The 17943-nt window shown below is 42.3% G+C and overlaps 1 protein-coding gene across 4 annotated transcripts in view; it reads left to right on the top strand.

The window, feature by feature from the left end:
• The window catches only part of MYO1B (myosin IB), a 174891-nt gene that overhangs the window by 124052 nt on the left and 32896 nt on the right, over window positions 1–17943 (top strand). For all 4 annotated transcript variants that reach the window (XM_084816345.1, XM_084816331.1, XM_084816338.1 and 1 more), the window contains exons 15-20: window positions 2712–2774; window positions 6247–6447; window positions 6888–7114; window positions 9108–9308; window positions 11807–11900; window positions 16389–16538. In XM_084816345.1, coding sequence (XP_084672471.1) covers window positions 2712–2774; window positions 6247–6447; window positions 6888–7114; window positions 9108–9308; window positions 11807–11900; window positions 16389–16538 — 936 coding nt within the window. The remainder of the gene's footprint in view (window positions 1–2711; window positions 2775–6246; window positions 6448–6887; window positions 7115–9107; window positions 9309–11806; window positions 11901–16388; window positions 16539–17943) is intronic.

The following is a 17943-nucleotide window of genomic DNA, read 5'->3' on the forward strand; positions in this document are numbered from 1 at the left end:
CTGGAGTGGGTTGCCATTTCCTTCTCCAGTGGACCACATTTTGTCAGAACTCTCTGCCATGACCTGTCCGTCTTGGGTGGCCCTGCATGGCATAGCTTATGGTTTCACTGAGTTACGCAAGCCCCTTCGCCACAACAAGGCAGTGATCCATGATGGGGGCCCCTCCCAATACTTAGGTAATTAAACAGATAGCTAGAATCTGGAATTCAAAATCAAATCCATGCTTATGAATATAATGCAATTATCCTTTTGGACATTTTAAGAAACTGAATTATAGTTTGTGACTGTTAGTGTATTGGGCAACTTAGGATGCAATCCCATGCATGTTTAGACAGAAAAAAGTCCTAGAACTCTCAGAATTCCCCAGCCAGTATGGCTGGCTGGAGAATTCTGGGAGTTGTAGGACTTTTTTCTGTCTAAACATGCATGGAATTGCACCCTTAGTTTACTTTGTGGATTGGCCTGAAACCCCCAGATCACTGTACAACAAACACTTGCAGTTACAAGTTATACATGCAATTCTAAACGTTTTGAGTTTCTTAAATGTTTCGCTTCATGTGGCGTGTTGACATAGTTGAATTTCAGACATTTGCTGGCCGTATTATGCCCTTACTCTTTTGGTGGTCACTTTGACTCCTGTGATGCAATGTTTTTCTTCAGTTGTGTGTGTGTTGTCTTCTGATATATCGTCGTCACTGATGAGCTGTTAAAAACACTGTGCCGTAGATGGTCATCCTGTGGTATAAGTGGCATAGACAGCAACAGTTTATGGCACTCCAGGCCAGGCAGAAAGGCCCAAGGACATGGCTAGGGCATTGTCAGACCAACATCCAGCCTGCCTCCCAGTGCTACACACTGACAATTAATAGGACCTGGTTGCAGTTGCATTAACTAATTGGAAACTTGGAGAAAGCTGCTGGAAACATAATGTGGTCTTTGGTGTACCCTAAAAACTCCTGATTTCCCTCCCTCCCTTCTGCAGTGCTACAAAATTGCTTGATCCTTGGTTCAGTAGGTTAGAAGCAAAACCATGCCAAGATGCTGAGGAGGGAGGGGAGATACTGCAAATGTACCATGGTATGTACTTGGGTGATGCTACGTATTTCAGGGGTGCAGACCCTCAGGTCTAGGGTCCCAGTCTGGCCCTCCAGGGTTCCCCAGATAGCCGTGCTCCCCTTCCCCAGACTGCTGATCATTTGGTGGCTTTCTGACTTTTGTGCAGTTTTTTCCCCATTCTAAAAAGTTGAAATACACCTCCTAAGTCGTGGTTACTGACAGTAAGAGCTTTCAGCAAAGATTTTTTCGGTATTTTGGTCCCACCCTTTTTGTCTTTGGCCCCACCCATCACTGAAATGTGGCCCCCGAGAGCTTGCCTGAAATTGAATTTGGTGCTTGAGCTGAAAGTGGGTTAACACCCCTGATGTACTGCTTAAGACTTGACTTATGAACCGCTTGCTACAAAGGTTTAACACCAATGAACTGATCTGTCGCTGATATTGATGCTGTTATTCCAAGTTAGTGTTGCTCCTCCTGAAAAGAAGATTAAGGACAGAAAAATCTCAGGGGTTCTTGAGGTGAACTTCTCATTTCCTTAGAAGCTCTCCAAGATGCGCAAAGCGTTTATTCACCCAAGGCTCTGCACTAAAAGGACTTGGCTCTGTTTCAATTAAGTGCATGGGAAATTGACACAGATTGGGGAATGGAATGGAAAGCAAATCTGGCAGTTATTCAAGGACGCTCATTTTACTCCAACTTCATTCATAGTTTGTGCATTTTGACAGAATGCTAAGGCCCCAAATAATAATTGTGATGGAGAGAGGGTGTATAAACAAACACCCTTTCTCTTCCTTTGAACAACAGACATGTCCAAAGCATATCAAAATATTTTAAATCACTTTCACTTCCTTTTATATATCTCAGAAAGGAAGTAAAAACTGGGAATAAAATCTATCACCTTTCTATGATTCTGGCTGTGGATCCCTTATATGTTGCTTCCCACTAGCCCTTAATTCCTTATAACCTTAAACTGATAGCAAACCCTGAACAACCTTAGCTTGTGAGGTGAAAAGTGACCTGAACACATCAACCTGTACAGTATTAAGCTATAAGGATGGCTTAATTAGGGTTGAGAGGAACTGGAGTATTGCAACAGGAATAAAAGAATACTTCTCTTACTAAAACATGCTCTGATTGAGAGAGACAGTTTTAGCAGCATGCCTGTGAAGGTGGTCATGCATGGAGATAGGGGACTGGTTTTCTCCCTATGCCCAGTAAAGGGGGTTGAGAGAGACCTGGCCAAAAGGTTAGCTGCTGGGAAGAGAATTTAAGCAGTCCCTCCAGGGATGTATGGTTGATTACTTGTCAGCCGTAGGCATCTTGCTACATATAGACCAATCATGCTGCCGCTCTTGAGAGGTGTAGTACAAAAGGTGTGTATTCCAGCTTCCAGATTTAACCTACATCTTTTATAAGAAAATGAAGGGAATAACACTTAACTATGCAAGTGCTGTTTAAGGTGGGCTCAAAAGCATTTTATTTAATAGGAACTGAAGGCTGCAGTCATATGTACACTTGGGAATAAGTCCCATTGAACACAGTGGAACTTAATTTCAGAGTAAACATAGTTAGGGATAGTCTTGTAGGTCTGTGTTACCCATAAATAGTATTTTGGCCACTATTTCTCTCCTGAGTTTCTGTATTTTATTTTATAGGGTATTGAATGGACTCACATTGAATACTTCAACAATGCTATAATTTGTGACCTAATAGAAAATGTAAGTCATTACAAACATATAACATTTATTAACTTTTCTGCAATTTTCTTACTCTGCTGATGTTTAAGCAGTTCTTAAGTGTGCTGCTTTATATAGTTCTGAAGAATGTATTGTGGCATTTTGCTTTCAGGTGTAAATCATTATTGTGACTTTATATAATGTGTGTTTTCTTTCTTAAAAAAATGCTTTCCCTGTTCCACCAAAACATTTGATAGAGTAAAATGTTACAGTGACAAATGACAAAATATAATTGTTGAGGGTTGGTAATATAGTTTTTAAAAGGAGGTATCTGAGTAGTTCACCTCCCCGATAAATAACACTTCATTTGGATGGAAAGTGGGAAGCTTGATTACTGTTCTTGCAGACAGCGGTTTCTAATGCCTAGCCACTTTCTTATCTCCCTTTAATTCCTTGATAATGCTGTGAAAGCTGAAACGATTCTTCAGTCTGCAAGATTAGAGGCGCCTTCCTCAACCTGGTGCCCCCCAGATGTGTCGGGCTGAAACTCCCATTGGCCATGCTGGCTGGGGATTATGGGCATTGTAGTCCAACAAATCTGGAGGTCATCAGGTTGGGGAAGGCTGTATTAGGGAGACATCAGCCCTTTCCTTCAACTCATCAGTTGTTTTGGCTAAAAGTTGAACTTTATATTGGAAATTGAAATCATAAAGTTTGTGGGGAGGAACAGATGAGAGAATTGGTCCGGCTGCATGATAAATTGTGCAGGGGCTGTGAGCATTTAGTGTGTTACATTCAACTATAGCAGATTGTGTTGTCTCTTGGAGAAGCCTCTGGATTTTCAAATGGAAAAGAATGGAACATGCATGGGTATGCATCAGGTGACTGTGTTGCTGCTGGGGGTGGGGGATGGGGAGTGGGTGGTGGGGCTACCAGGCATGATCCTCCTCCCCCTCATGTGTTCTCTTCTCACACGTTCACTGAACACATAGGGCTTTCATCTTCCACGTTACACTGTGGACGCCTCTGCCAAGAGCAAGAGCAATATTTCATCTAAAAACAAGACTCCCTAGTAATGAATGATCGATGGGGTGTGTCAGATGTTGTCAGTGTCTTGCCAGTAGCTGTTCTCGCTATTGTCATTCTCAGCAATGAGCACTCCCACATCTTTCTCATCTCCCTTGTTTTAGAACTGTTGGAAGTTATTCACATATCTTGGCCTTAGTGTATGAACCACTTCCCTGTGTTGCAATCCTATGATGCACGGAAAGTGTGTGCATGAAATAGCCATGTGGGCCAGGCCAGGGATCTGGTTCCTTTTCTCCCAGCCAGGTAACAGTCACCTGGGAAGGAGCCCTGTCCATTCACGCACAGGTTCTCGGAGCTGCTTGGAATTGTAATATGCAGGGAAGTGGCATATTCCCAGTCGCTATATGTGTCGATCAGCCCTCAGGTTTGCTTCAGACAGAGGGAAAGCCTTTTGCTGCACCTGTTCAGAAGGGGATGCAAACAGGTCCACCATGGAGCCCATTTTGTTATTTCTGTTTTAAACTCCATGCAACATAAATTTGTCATATTCCAATTTTGAATGTCAGATCTGTCCAGAGTAGGGAACAAATGTGCCCTGTTATCATAATTTCATCTTGAAAGTATATAAAACCTGGCCCTTGGATTACCCCTTATCTCTCCCTGGAAGTGATGTCTTGAGGGTGTAAAACTGATGTTTCTTTTGTGTAAAAGGAGTTCCTTCTCTTGTAATGGAATGTGGGGTCTGCAGATACGCAACTTGTAAGAGCTCATATTGATATAGATATATTGATTAGAAATTCATTCCCCCACCCCAAACTTCAAGCTCAGATCAGCTTTCAGAGTCCCATTCCCTAGCTGTTAATTATTTTATTGCTTATGTTAAATATAAAATTGAGAATGTTTCTTCATGAACTGTTGCTTTGACTTAATTGAGCAGTCTAGTAGTAGTAAAGTGGGTAGCTTTTTGAAAGCACTTATCACCAGATAGGTATCAGCTATATCCCAAACTGTAGGTGCTTGTTTAATCATTGGAAGCTCTTTCCCCTTTAAATGCTTTCGTCAGTATTCTAACTGTTCATTTTGTGAAAATCTTTGCGCTGATGAGAAATGAGATGCCCACCAAATGTTTTGAATATGTATGGAAATGTGGCCATAAAGATGGGCTGTAGGTGAGGGTCAGCCGGAATTTCCATCTCCTCCTCTCAGCATAGCTTTGTCCCTCCCTCCCTCCCTCCACTGTAGGACACATGTGAAGCTGCCTTGTATTAACTCAGTCTCTTGGTCCCATGAGAACGGGCAGTGGCATTCCAGGGTTTCAGGCAGGGGATCTTTCCACCACCTGCTACCTGATCTTGTAACTGGAGATGGCATGGGATTGAACCTGGGAACTTCTGCAGGCAAAGCATGGGGCTTTACTCCTGCACTACGTTCCCTTCTTTCCTTTCGCTGGTATCTGAGGAACCTGCTGTCTCCTAGGCAATATTGTGGAATCTGCAGCTTCCAATTTACAATCTGGAATGTTATGGGAGTGGCAGGAGGAGAGGATTTGTCTATTGGATATTGTTGTTCTTTGTGGTCTCTGTGCATCACACATATGGGCTCTGCGCCTGTGCGGAGCCTCGATTTGGGAAACTTCTATAACTGAGGAATTTTGGCAGGACCCTTCCCCCACTGTCCACTGCACATGTCCCTAGCAGGTTCCCACTTATTCCCTCAGTTCTCTTTAGACCACTATTATTCCTTGTGAAGAACTTCTCCTACATTCAGTTCATTCTGAAAGCGTTTCAAAAGCTGCGTTTTCTTTCTTTCTTTCTTTCTTTCTTTCTTTCTTTCTTTCTTCTTAACTATCAAGTATTTCTGTCTTTAACATAGAGTTAATTTTATTTTTCTATTTGATTATCACTTCTGCATTGAGGGAGCCTTTTTCCTAACTATTGATCCTAGGGGGATGGGACACCTGAGGTGGTTTCTTCCAAGGAAAAGGCCACAAATTCCCTACATACGGTCCCTTCCTTTCCCATCTTTCTGATGGTATTCCTCTGGCCTGTGTCCGTTTTCAGGAGGATGAGGTGGGAAGTCTTTCTCACAGACAACTGGAACATTGTGATAAGATCATGGTTGAAGGAGAAGTTCCTAGGAAGTTATGAATGGGAAGCATAAAAAAATAGAAATATCCTGGTCAATTCAGTTTAATAGGTAGGCTTCTATAATAATAAAAATATTTACATCATTGTCAGGTAAATCGTATTTAAAAGTGTTAATTCTGGTCAGCATATTGAGCTAACTTGATCTAAATAAGTGTCATATAAGATAGTAAGGATTGTGAAAGGTAGAAGTACAAGCTAGCCTATTTTAAGATTGAAGATTTGGCTTGTTAAAATCTGGTTTAGTTTTTCATCATTCTTTGCTATGAATCGTAGGCAATATATATGCTTTTTATGCTGAAATAATGAAATTAACCAATTTTTTTGTTGTTATGTGATAGAATCAGAATGGAATTCTAGCTATGCTAGATGAAGAATGCCTGAGGCCGGGGGCTGTTACTGATGACACTTTCTTAGAAAAATTGAACCAGGTCTGTGCTACTCACCAGCACTTTGAGAGCAGGATGAGCAAATGTTCACGTTTCTTGAACGATACTTCCCTGCCGCACTGTTGCTTCAGAATTCAGCATTATGCAGGCAAGGTAATGTTGCACTACTCTGTATGGTTTGTACACAATGCTAACATTCCTCCAGCTTCGGACAACTGAAAACGTGACTGGTTTTAACATTCCAAGAAGAGATATGTAGGCCAAGATCCCAAGAAGGGATATGCACACACTGGACAGAAGAGTGTGCATTCATAGCTTTTCTTCCGTGTGTTTCACTGCTGCAGTTTCAGAGTGGAAGAGACAAGCCAGACTGTAAGTCCCTTCCCTTTTTGTTTATGGCGCAAAGTACTAGGCTCAAAAGAGGCTCAAGGCAAGGGCAACTTGCGATGCGTGAAAATAGTTTACTTAATGATGAGCATGCAAAAAGAGCATTTTGGAAGTGTTAGCAATTTGTTTTTGGTGGACTTCTGTTTTCTTTTTCTTTCTAGATTGATTAGCCCTTGCTTATTGTGACTCTTGGTCTGTCTTTTTAGGTGATGTACCAGGTTGAAGGGTTTGTTGACAAAAATAATGACCTGCTTTACCGTGATCTGTCCCAAGCCATGTGGAAGGCCAACCACTCCCTCATTAAAGCACTATTCCCAGAAGGAAACCCTGCCAAGATTAATTTAAAGAGGCCTCCTACAGCAGGTTCACAATTCAAGGCTTCTGTGGCAACCTTGATGAAGAACTTGCAAACAAAAAATCCCAATTACATCAGGTAAAGTTCAAAGAATTAAATGATGCTTTTGAAAAATCCTCATCTCCAATTCATTCAAGGAAAAGCAATTGACAAATTTAAGGGAAACCATCAGAGAGCGGTGGGATACTTTTTACTTTATCATTGGCTCTTAGGGATTATATATAGAGAAAAAGGCTGCCTTTTATTTGGACTGACTGAATTATGTTGGGAGCTTTCAAGCCACACAGCACCTTTTAGGTACTGTATGTATGTATCTATTATCTATCTATCTATCTATCTATCTATCTATCTATCTATCTATCTATCTATCTCACTTTTCATTTCCAAAAGGGACCTCCAAGATGGGCATTCAAAGCACTAAAATCTCAGTCCAACTCTGTAATTTCTCTGCTTTACTTACCTGTTTCCAAAAGTGGTGCTAACTGCTCTTGTAGCTATAAATATCACTTTTGAATAACTCTAGGAATAATCAAATATTTTATGCTGCACAACTGCCATCAGTGCTTGCTTCCTGGCCTTCAAGAGCATGAATACCCTTTGGATATGAAAGTATTCACACAGTAGTTAACTTCTTAGCTAATAATACTATGGCACTTGGCCAATTACATATTCCCAACAGTAGCTAACACTGATTTGGGCCAATTCTGGTCATGTCTGATGCTTCGAATTTAGGACAAAACTGTATCCCAATAGTGATATTGGCAGCTGTATGGCAGTGGTGCTAAGGTTTGTTTCAAGGCTTAAATATGATACTGTAGATAACTGTGGGCTCAAAACATGCCTGCATAGTCCTCAAGTGCTGAAGTTTTCACATTAATCCAGACAAGACAGAGGTCCTCCTGGTTAGCTGAAAGATAGATCAGGGAATAGGGATTCAACCTGTGCTGGATGGGGTTACACCCTTGTGAAGTCTCAGGCTTGTAGACAGAGTGTACTCTTGGAAGCGGACCTGAACCTGGAAGCCTGGTCTCGCTGGTAGCGAGGAGTGCATTTGCACAGCTGTGGCTAATGTGCCAATTGTGCCCATTCCTAGAGATGTTTGATCTGACCATGGTCACACATGCCTTAGTTACATTCCATTTGGTCTACTGTAACACGCTCGAAGTGGGTGCCTTTGATAACAGTTGGAAACTTCAGCTGATCCAGAATGCTGCGGCCAGACTGTTGACCAGGACTCGTTACAGGGAGCACATGATTCCCTTGTTACAATGGCTTCACTGGCTACCAGTCTGTTTCTGGGCACAATTCAAAGTGTTGGTTATGATCTTTAAAGTCCTATATGGCTTGGAACTGGGGCACTTTTCGTGGCAGTGTGAGAGAGGACCTTCTCAGTGCCTGCTCCCAGGCTATGGAACTCCCTGCCAAGGGAGGTTAGGTTGGGTCCATTTCTGCTATCCTTCTGCTGGCGTGCAAAGATGTTTATGTTCAAGCAGGCCTTTGGCTGTAAGCCATGATCTGCCTTGGTGCGTTTTGACGCCATTTTAAATACTTTAATCCCCGATTAGGCTGATCAGGGCTTGCTGTGTGACATCGGAGCCCCAACACAATGGGTTAATCATGCGTTAAACAACCTATGATTAACACACGGTTTGTTCATAGGTTAACTGTGGGTTATAAATTATATTTTTAACTATTACACTGGATCCAGACAAGTTCCCATGCATGTTCTCAAAAGGCTTCTGACCCAGCTGAGGATCCCACTGGTGGAAGGGGAGGGAGTGGCAATTTTCCCTCTGCACTCCACCCCACCCCCTGCTGTCCCCAACTTTCCAGATCAGAATTTTGGAGGTTGCAAGGAAGAATCAGCAAAAGTCACCTTCTCCCCACCCCTCCACTCATGGGATGTTTCCATCACCAGTGGAGGCAAAGTCTGGATCTAAGCCATACTACTTTTCCTTTTCCTAGATTTATAAAATACTGTTGAAAAAGTGTGTAGGGGAAAAAATAGGTTTGTGCTGTTACAAGTAATTTCTGTTTTACATGTTTTCAACAAGTCCTCTTTTATTTGCAGGTGCATTAAGCCCAATGACAAAAAGGCAGCACACATCTTCAGTGATGCTCTAGTTTGTCATCAGGTTCGTTATTTGGGACTACTGGAAAATGTCCGTGTCAGAAGAGCAGGATATGCTTTCAGGCAACCTTATGAGCCTTGTCTAGAAAGATATAAAATGCTTTGTAAACAGACATGGCCACACTGGAGAGGCCCTGCCAGGTAAGATTCATTGGAAGTGTTTCCAACCTAACTAATTGTTGCAGGCATAACACTGGTTGCTTAACAGTGGTTAAGCAATTGGGACTGAGCTGTGGGATTCTGCACTCTTTCTGGTTTCACACTTACCAGGTTAAGTGTGAATGCTGGCTAACTCTAACCATGATTAATATTACTGCTGATGTAATGGAATTTCAAGCATGATAAAATCCAGCAGAGAGTGATACGTTTTTCAGAAGGGAAAGGGAAGAGATGCATAGTTCAACGGGGATGCTTAAGCACAGTTAAGCAACTGGTAATGTTACACTTGCATTGGCCCAGTGAGAGCCAGTTCAAACAACTGATCTACTCAGAGACTGGGTTTGCGCAATACAATAAGCTATGGTGGGTTGTGAGCCTTTTTTGCATCAGTGTGGCTTATTGTGATGTCCGAACCCAGTGTGGACGATTCAACACAGTTTGCTAACCATGCACAAGTCACCCTGAGAACCCATGGCTTGTTGTTAGGTTGTTGAGGGTGGCTTGTTCTCAGGGTGGCCTATCATGACATCCGAACTCGGCACAAGAGTTGCCTGGCAAGAGCAGTGAAAAGCCTAACAGATCCTTGCGACCTCGCTAGTGCTGCCTCCCTCCTCTCTCGTCAGTGATGTCCTCTCCCACCACTGGTACAGAAATGGCATATAGGAATGTCCTGAACGAGTTCGCCACCTTTTTTTTCATTGCTTCAAAAGCGCACAAATGTATTTGTAATCCCCCCTCCCCCCGCCCGGTCTTTCGCAAGTGCACTGATTCACCTCTCCACTGTTTGCAGTCTGCAGTAGTACATTTGCTTTGTCAATTTCCTTGTAAATTACCAACTCCACTTCAGAGCTTCCATTGACAGCTTTCAGATTTTGCTGTCAATGGAAGCACTGAAGTGGAGTGCAGTCTCACCAGTCGTGCATACATGCATAACTGTGCTAGGAAGAGGAATGGACTGAGGAGCAGCCAAGAAGGGGTGTTTTGTTTCAGTGTTAAAAAAAGAAAATAAAACATTAGCCACCTCATCCTAAAATTTAAGTTAAGCCACTCCACTCCACTCCACTCCACTCAACTCCGCTCCACTCCACTCCAAAGATATGGCATATATATGTCAATGCAAGTGCTTCGCAAGCCAAGAAAGGAGGGGAGAGAATCTCATCACAGCAGGAGTATAGAGCAGTTGTGCTGCAAAGGCCCCTGGGGTATGTGCTGGGAGCAGGCAGGAGGATGAAGGGGGAAAGAAGCCATCACAAGCTGGTGAGCGCCTGATTAACTGTCAGGAGCACTGTGGCTTAGTGAGCGATTAACCAGGCCAGCATGGCTTGTTTTCAGTGTGGCTTATTGTGATGTGCGAACTGGCCCAGTGACTGTTATCACCCCCTGCTTTTTTGTCCTTCCTGGATTGCAAAATTATCTTGGAATTCATAGATCATGGCCTCATTGTTCCAGAGGAGAAACAATAATTTTGCATGTTTCCACAAAGGTTCTTAATATGAATTGGAGGTATGCAAAATTATCTGTTCTTGATTATTCAGATTATTCATGTGCATATGAGTATGGCATAATCTGGGCTGGGCAAGAAATATGTTTAACCAGGTAGAAAGCAGTCAACTGAACATGTGGTGATCCTAACACAGTCATATGCAAATGTTTCTCCTGGAAATCTGAAACTCTGTAAAATACAGAAATTGGACAACTTTTATTTTATTTGTTTAAACATTTTCTGAGTGCTTTTCATGGCAGCATACAACATTAAATTCATATAATACAAATTAATTAAAATTGGTGTATTAGTTATTTCTAAAGCCCCTTGTGTCTTTCTAACTAAATTGTTTGAAAGTTTATTTGCCAGCCTTCCCAGTTTTAAATTGCAAGTTTGTTTTGTCTTGTCACTATACATGCTTTGATGAGTTGCTGTAAAAACGTTTTAAAATTAGGGATGGGCAAATCTATCAATTTCTGGTATGTTCATTTGCATGTTTTTACCGATAGTTGCATTCCATTTCTGCATCAACCTGCAAATTAAAAAAAACACATTTAAATACTTATTTTGATACATTTAAACTGCTGAGAACTGTAAAATCTGTTGGATAGCTTAAGCTCTGGCCCGGACATTTATCTGAAAGATACGGATCAGGACATTTCATATAAGAATTCAAAAATATCAACTTCCTCAAGTCATTCCTAAATAAAACATAGAATGTTCATTGCTTTGACAATTTCACAATTTGGTTGGAACTATCTAATACTTAATCACTTTATCAGAGCAGGCAACTGTTAATTTCCATATTTTCACATTTGGAACATAAGGTTTTGTATACAGAATAGATAAGAACTATTTATTGGTGTGTGTGTGTGTGTGTGTGTGTGTGTGTTTTAAGACAGCGTCTACGGTAATAATATGTTCTCTAATGTGCTCGTGGTGAGCTCAGTATGTGTTTTTATGGTGGGGTGACAGCTTGCTACTGTTTATTTTTTAGAGCTGGTGTAGAGGTGCTGTTCAATGAGCTGGAAGTCCCTGAAGAAGAATATTCCTTGGGTAGATCAAAGATATTCATCCGCAATCCAAGAACAGTATGTGAACGGATGTTTCTCAATTAAGACAATGCAAACTGAATAATTAAATGTCCCCTTTTTATTTTTTGCAAGACACCAGAGATTTATTTTGACCTAAGGATACATTCAGGCTGCCAAGCAATGAAGGACTAAAGCTTAGTAGGCTTGGAAAAGAAGAAGAGGCAGCACGCGTGCATGACCTTGGCACATATTTCTTAAACAGTAGTTACATGTGGATCTGACCTGCAAAAAACAAAAAAAAACAAAACGCTTATTAAAATTCATTAATTCTGTCCTTCCTCCAGAGCTGTATTTTGGCATTGCAACAACTCTTAGACCTGATCTGCGTGTGCAGCAAAGTGAAGTACTAGGAATGGACTATACCAGTTTGGGGTGCAAGTAGAAGATGCCATTTTTCAATGCTCTCTCACGTAAAAACTCCTTGCAGATAAAAAACTAGCATATTGGACAGGGAAGTTCCAGCCCAGCATGTCCCCTGTTGTGCTAGTTTTCTATTGCGAGGGACATTTTTTTACATGGGGACATGAAAAATGTGATCCTTCTACCTGCAGTTAGAAATGGCACAGTCCATTCTACCACCTCATTCTGCTGTATGTGTAAACCAGGCCTAAAGTAGGTTAAGCTGTGAGAGTGACTTTTCCCAAAGCTACCTGGTGAGTTTCATAGCTGAGTCAGGGGATTTGACCCTGAAATGCCCCCATCCAAGCCCAGTACTTCAGCCACTACACCAGGGGCGTTGTTAGGAGCAGGCCTACCTGGGCACAGGCCCCGGATCTTTTTTTGAGCTGTGCCCCGGATCTTTTGAGCTGTCCTAATTGCCTTTTTTTTTTTTTTTACATTTTCCCAGTGACTTGCATTGGAAAACAGAAATGGCCATAACTTTTTTAGTTTGTATGATAAATACATGACATTTGGAGAACTGGTAGCCCCCATGGAGCTTATTGAATCTGCCCAATTTCAGGCAGTTAGGTCCAGTGGCCTTTGTGCTAGTCACAGGTAAAATTTGCTGTTTTCAAGAAAAGCTTTCAAAGCAAAGAGCTATAATTTTTTCGTTCTTCCACATAAGTTTATGGAATTTGGGGACCTGGCAGCCCCTATGGAGCTGACTGAACCTGCCAAATTTCAGACAGTTAGGTCCAGTGGCTTTTGTGCTAGCTATGCATAAATTTTCCTTTTCTCAAAGTCTAAAACAAAAAGTAAAAAACTGTCAAGCCATACAGGGGATTAGAGATCCTAATCAGAAGGTGTTTAAGGTGACCATTAGGAGGTCTCTATCCCTAATCTCAAGTGTAGGGTTTTTTTGAGGTGCAAAAAACCCTCTCTCCCCCTACTTTTCTGTTCTTCCATGCCCACTGTTGGGAGCTTGCTTGCAATGAAATTTTGAAGAGGGAGAAGAAAGGGAAGAAAGAGTTCCATATGAAATACTGGTATTTCACACCGCATCTGATTTTACTACCCCAAAGTGGAAACTTTGGCTTCTGCAGAAGTTTAGTAGCTTCAGTACAGCAACGGATCCAATTAGCCTCCACAAATTTATTTCTCCCCCTCCACTTTAATTTCTCCTAAATAGCTGTAGGACTCAAATTATTCCAAAAGGAGGGTTAGGACTATGTGGTGTCATGATCGAAGAACTGCTGAGGCTTTTAAATAGGTTCTACAGTTTTTAAAAAGCTAGAAAAAGCCCTCAGCCAGCTCAACTCATAAAGTTAATTTAAGTACATGTAATTCAGACAAACCCTCCACAGCCTCCCAAATTCCTCTGAAGTCCTACCTCTCTGAAAAGAGCCACTTTGCTCTTTTTTCTCAACCCCCTGTCCCAACGCATTTCCAATCACAATTCTTCTTTTCTTCTTCCTCCCCCTGTCCTGTTCTTTCTTTCTCTTCTTTATTCCACCCATAGCATATCCTGGGGAATTCTTAAAGAGAATTCTCTTCCATGGTCAAGAGAAGTTCTGAACTGTATTTGACTTTATACAAACAGACAAGAGGGTTGGTTTTTCTCCTTCTCACTCAAGCCTTTGAGAAAAGTGGGTTCACATGGTTGCAGAGAAATAAATTTGGGGCTGTTCTGTTTGTCAGTTGCCATCATCCAGCAATAGAAAGGGCTGTTGCTCAGTGGCAGAGCACACGCTTGGCAGGCAGAAGGTCCCAGGTTCAATCCCCAGCATCTCCAGGTAGGGCTAGGAAAAAATCCTGCCTGAAACCCTGGAAAGCCACTGCTGCCATTCAGTGTCAACAATACTGGGCTAGATGGACCCAGGATCTGACTCCGTATAAGGCAGCTTCCTATGTTCCTCTGAACAGAAAGCTTTAATAAAAATAGGAGTTTTTGGTTTGTTTTTTAAATGGAAGGGAGATAAATATTCTAATGTATGCAATCCTATGTATGCCTACTGAGATGTCCCATTATGTTTGATGAGGCTTACCCTCAGGAAAGTGTGCATAGGATTCCAGCAAAAGTTACTTTTGCAGGGAGGTTTGCACCTTGATGTTCTGCATGTTTACTCAGAAATAAGTCCTGAGTTGTGAGCATGGTACTGCAGGCTTAATACAGTGTCTACCTAGTTGTGGCTAATGAATTTACTACCCTTTCAGCTCAGTCCTATGCATGTTCTGTCATGGGGGGGGGGGGGTTGCATGAACTCTCTAGCTTCAGTGGTGAGGGAAAGGCACTTAGTACATGCTCAGAGCTTCTCCATAACTTAACCCTAGTTTTGAAAACAGACTCATTGGCTGAATCCTGGTGAAGTCTTGGCACAAGTGAAGTTATGGGGAGGAAGATACAATGAGAGTTGGTACATAACAAGGAGGAGGTAGAGGACAGTTGCACAAAACATCTATTTTTATGAAGAGATGCTGGAGGATGGTAGAATGAGGAGGGATGTTTGCATTGAGGGGAATAGAATTGGTAGGGGGAGAATGTAAGTGCTCAGTGGTGAAAGAAAAACATTCTGCGTATGCTCAGAGGCACTCTATATTTAAGAACATAAGAAGAGCTGTGCTGCATCAGACCAAGATCCATCTAGTCCAGCATTCTGTTCACACAGTGGCCAACCAGATGCACACAGGAAACCCACAAGCAGGACATGAGTGCAATAGCACCTTCCCACCCATGTTTCCCTGCTGCTAACATTGGTGAAATGTAAATAAATTCTAGTAATACTAAATTTGCATGCATGTATATTCTTCATGCAGGTTTCTTTCCTGGGGGACACCTCTAATGACCTGTGCATTTTCATACAAACGTACCCAAAAACTATTGGGGAAAGGTAAAGGGAAGGGAAAGCAAATCACTCCCTCCCCCACATTGGAGAACTCCCCTTCCACATGAACTGCTGCACCTATCCTTCTGAAACTTTGCTTCCTTACTTAGGGACAACTCTAGGCTGTCTGTAATTTTCAGAACAATGGTCCACAAGGAGAATAGGGAGATAAGTATGTCCTCTTTTGGAGACCTCAAAATGTCAAGGCCACCCTTGCACAAAAATCCCTGTGGCCATAATTCTGATATTTGGCAGACATGATCTCCTCTGATGGGGCAATGAATCCTGAAGAATTTATCCAATTCTTCCAAGTAATAAAGATGTTATTGGCAGTTCCCTTTAAAAGAAAATCAAAATATAAACCCTGCACCTATTTTTCTGACATTGGGCAGGTATAATCCCCTCCTAGGGGGCTACTATGCCTGAACTTATCATCCAGTTCTGACCAAGAGAACAAAGTCAGTTTTTCTCTAATTTCCCATGGTAGTCAGCAGGAAACATAGTCTCATTTTTCCAAACCTTGACTCAGGTTTGGTGTTGAGCTAAAATGGTCTGACTATAAATTGGCCAGAGCAGAAGTGGGATGTTTTCCAAAACGCTGAATTGGGGTGTGAGTTGAAGTGGGGTGGGGGGGTCAGTGCACACTTTTTATGTATGTATGTATGTAATCTATAGGAAATTAGCGAACAAACACACAACCGTAAGTGGGTCAGGTTATACTAATATGATATTGTAACAATATGGAAACACACACAATAACATAGTGAGTGTTGGTAATCTATTTAGAATAGGGTTGTTGTTAGAACATTTTAATTATACATATGAATACAATTGTACATATACTCGTAGATAACACAAGCATCTGTATCACAGGTATATACAAATTATTATTATTATTATTATTATTATTATACAAATTATAATTATCACAGTTTCTACAACTTTGGCCCTTTTTTGTACTTGTATGAAATCTATATACACACGCAAGCACACACACACACACATATATTAGAGGTGCGCTTAGACTTGGATAATTTATATATAAAAAAAAAATGCAAGTTTGTGTTATGGGCCTGTCCCCGGATCTTTTAAGAACCTAGCAACGCCCCTGCACTACACCACACTAGCTTTCTTTGGCGAGCGAGGCCCTAATATGTTAAACATTATTTTTAAAATGTTGTTTTTCCTTCTCTTCCCTCTCACCTCCCCCAATCCTGCATAGCTCTTCAAATTAGAAGACCTGAGGAAACAGCGCCTTGAAGATTTAGCCACACTAATCCAGAAGATCTACAGGGGCTGGAAGTGCCACACACGTTTCCTGCTCATGAAAAAGAGCCAGGTTGTGATTGCTGCCTGGTACAGAAGATACGCAGTAAGACAGGATTTTGTTGGCTTCGGCTCCTATCCTGACCATTCTCAAGGGTTCAGTGCAGTTACCAATACTTTTTTTTTTTTTAATAGTAACATGTGTTATTTAAACAAAATATCCAATGAGATAGAAGAAGTTGCTGTAAACTGTAATCTGTACACCAGTTTTATAGTGAGCATTCTTGGAAAACGCGCAGGTTTGGACTTCGGTAAGTCCCCCATAGCAGAGGGAAATTCATAATCGTAAGGCGGTCAGTTGGGGAGTGCCTCTGCATACTCTTCATTGGGTTAAAGAAAGAAAGAATGTTGAATTAAGCTGGAAATGCTATAGAAGCAGCATTGCAGCCCTTGGGCGCAATGCCGGAGTAACACCTAAACATGGCTGCTGCCTGAACCCTGGTTGTGAAAGATCCCAGATGTACTGTACAACCATGCCTTCTTGCTGAGCTACTCTTTGCCCCCAGAAGGTGTGTATGGGGAGCCTGCTGCTTTTATCACATGAGCAGAAAGGCTAGAGAGGTGGGGCAAGTGACTTAACCATGGTTTGATCATTACAGCTGTAACACAACCAGTGTTAATACAAAGCAAGACTTGTAAATCCACTTCAAACCATGGTTTCCTGTGTTGGTGTGTGACCAACTATTAACCATGACTTAGGGAGCAATCCTATGGCTGCTAGTCAGCAGCTAGACAGCCGTAGGATATCTGGTTTTCTGGGAACCGACCTCGGAGCCCGTGCTCTGAGGTCGGTTCCCAGAGAACTGACCTTCCCCCGTTCTGAGGGAGCTGCCCTGTGCTCCGTGCTTGCAAGAGCAGCACAGAACGGCCAAAATGGGGCATTCTGGGGGAGGGGGTTCTGGGGTGGGGAGGGCAGAAATGCCTGTACGACACATCCTATGTGTCGTCCGGCAGCTTCCTCCCCTGCTCCGACCTCCCGTGGCTAGACAGCCGAAATTGGCTATCCAGCCGCAAATGCAGGGCAGGGGAAGCGCAGGGGGAATGATCCTCTCCATGCTTCTCCTGCCCTGCATTGGATAGGCGGTCACCTCTGAGTTCGGAGGCGGATGCCTGTCTGCGTAGGATTGCACCCTTAGTTATTTAGATATAATGCCTAATCAAAGTTAAGTGCAGGGCCCCTAGAACACTAGTGTAGTGCATTCCCATCAAACGGTCCCCATTAGGGGATTAGGGCATTCTTTCCGTATAAGTCCTCAAGTACAGTCCTACGTAACACGCATAACGATAGAACCACTGTCACGAGGAGGCGTGTTGCAGCGTTTTCTGTGTACTCCCCCCCTCCCCGCTTCATCATAAAAAATGAATTTTACTTTTGAATTGCATTTATGTCTAGGTTCCTGTTGCAGGTTTTTTAGGTACAATGTGCAAGAAAGCATGTGTGATACGATTAG

This window comes from Heloderma suspectum, chromosome 1 (genome assembly GCF_057233095.1).
Source record: "Heloderma suspectum isolate Gila_16-S chromosome 1, 16-S_ref, whole genome shotgun sequence".
NCBI lineage: Eukaryota > Metazoa > Chordata > Lepidosauria > Squamata > Helodermatidae > Heloderma > Heloderma suspectum.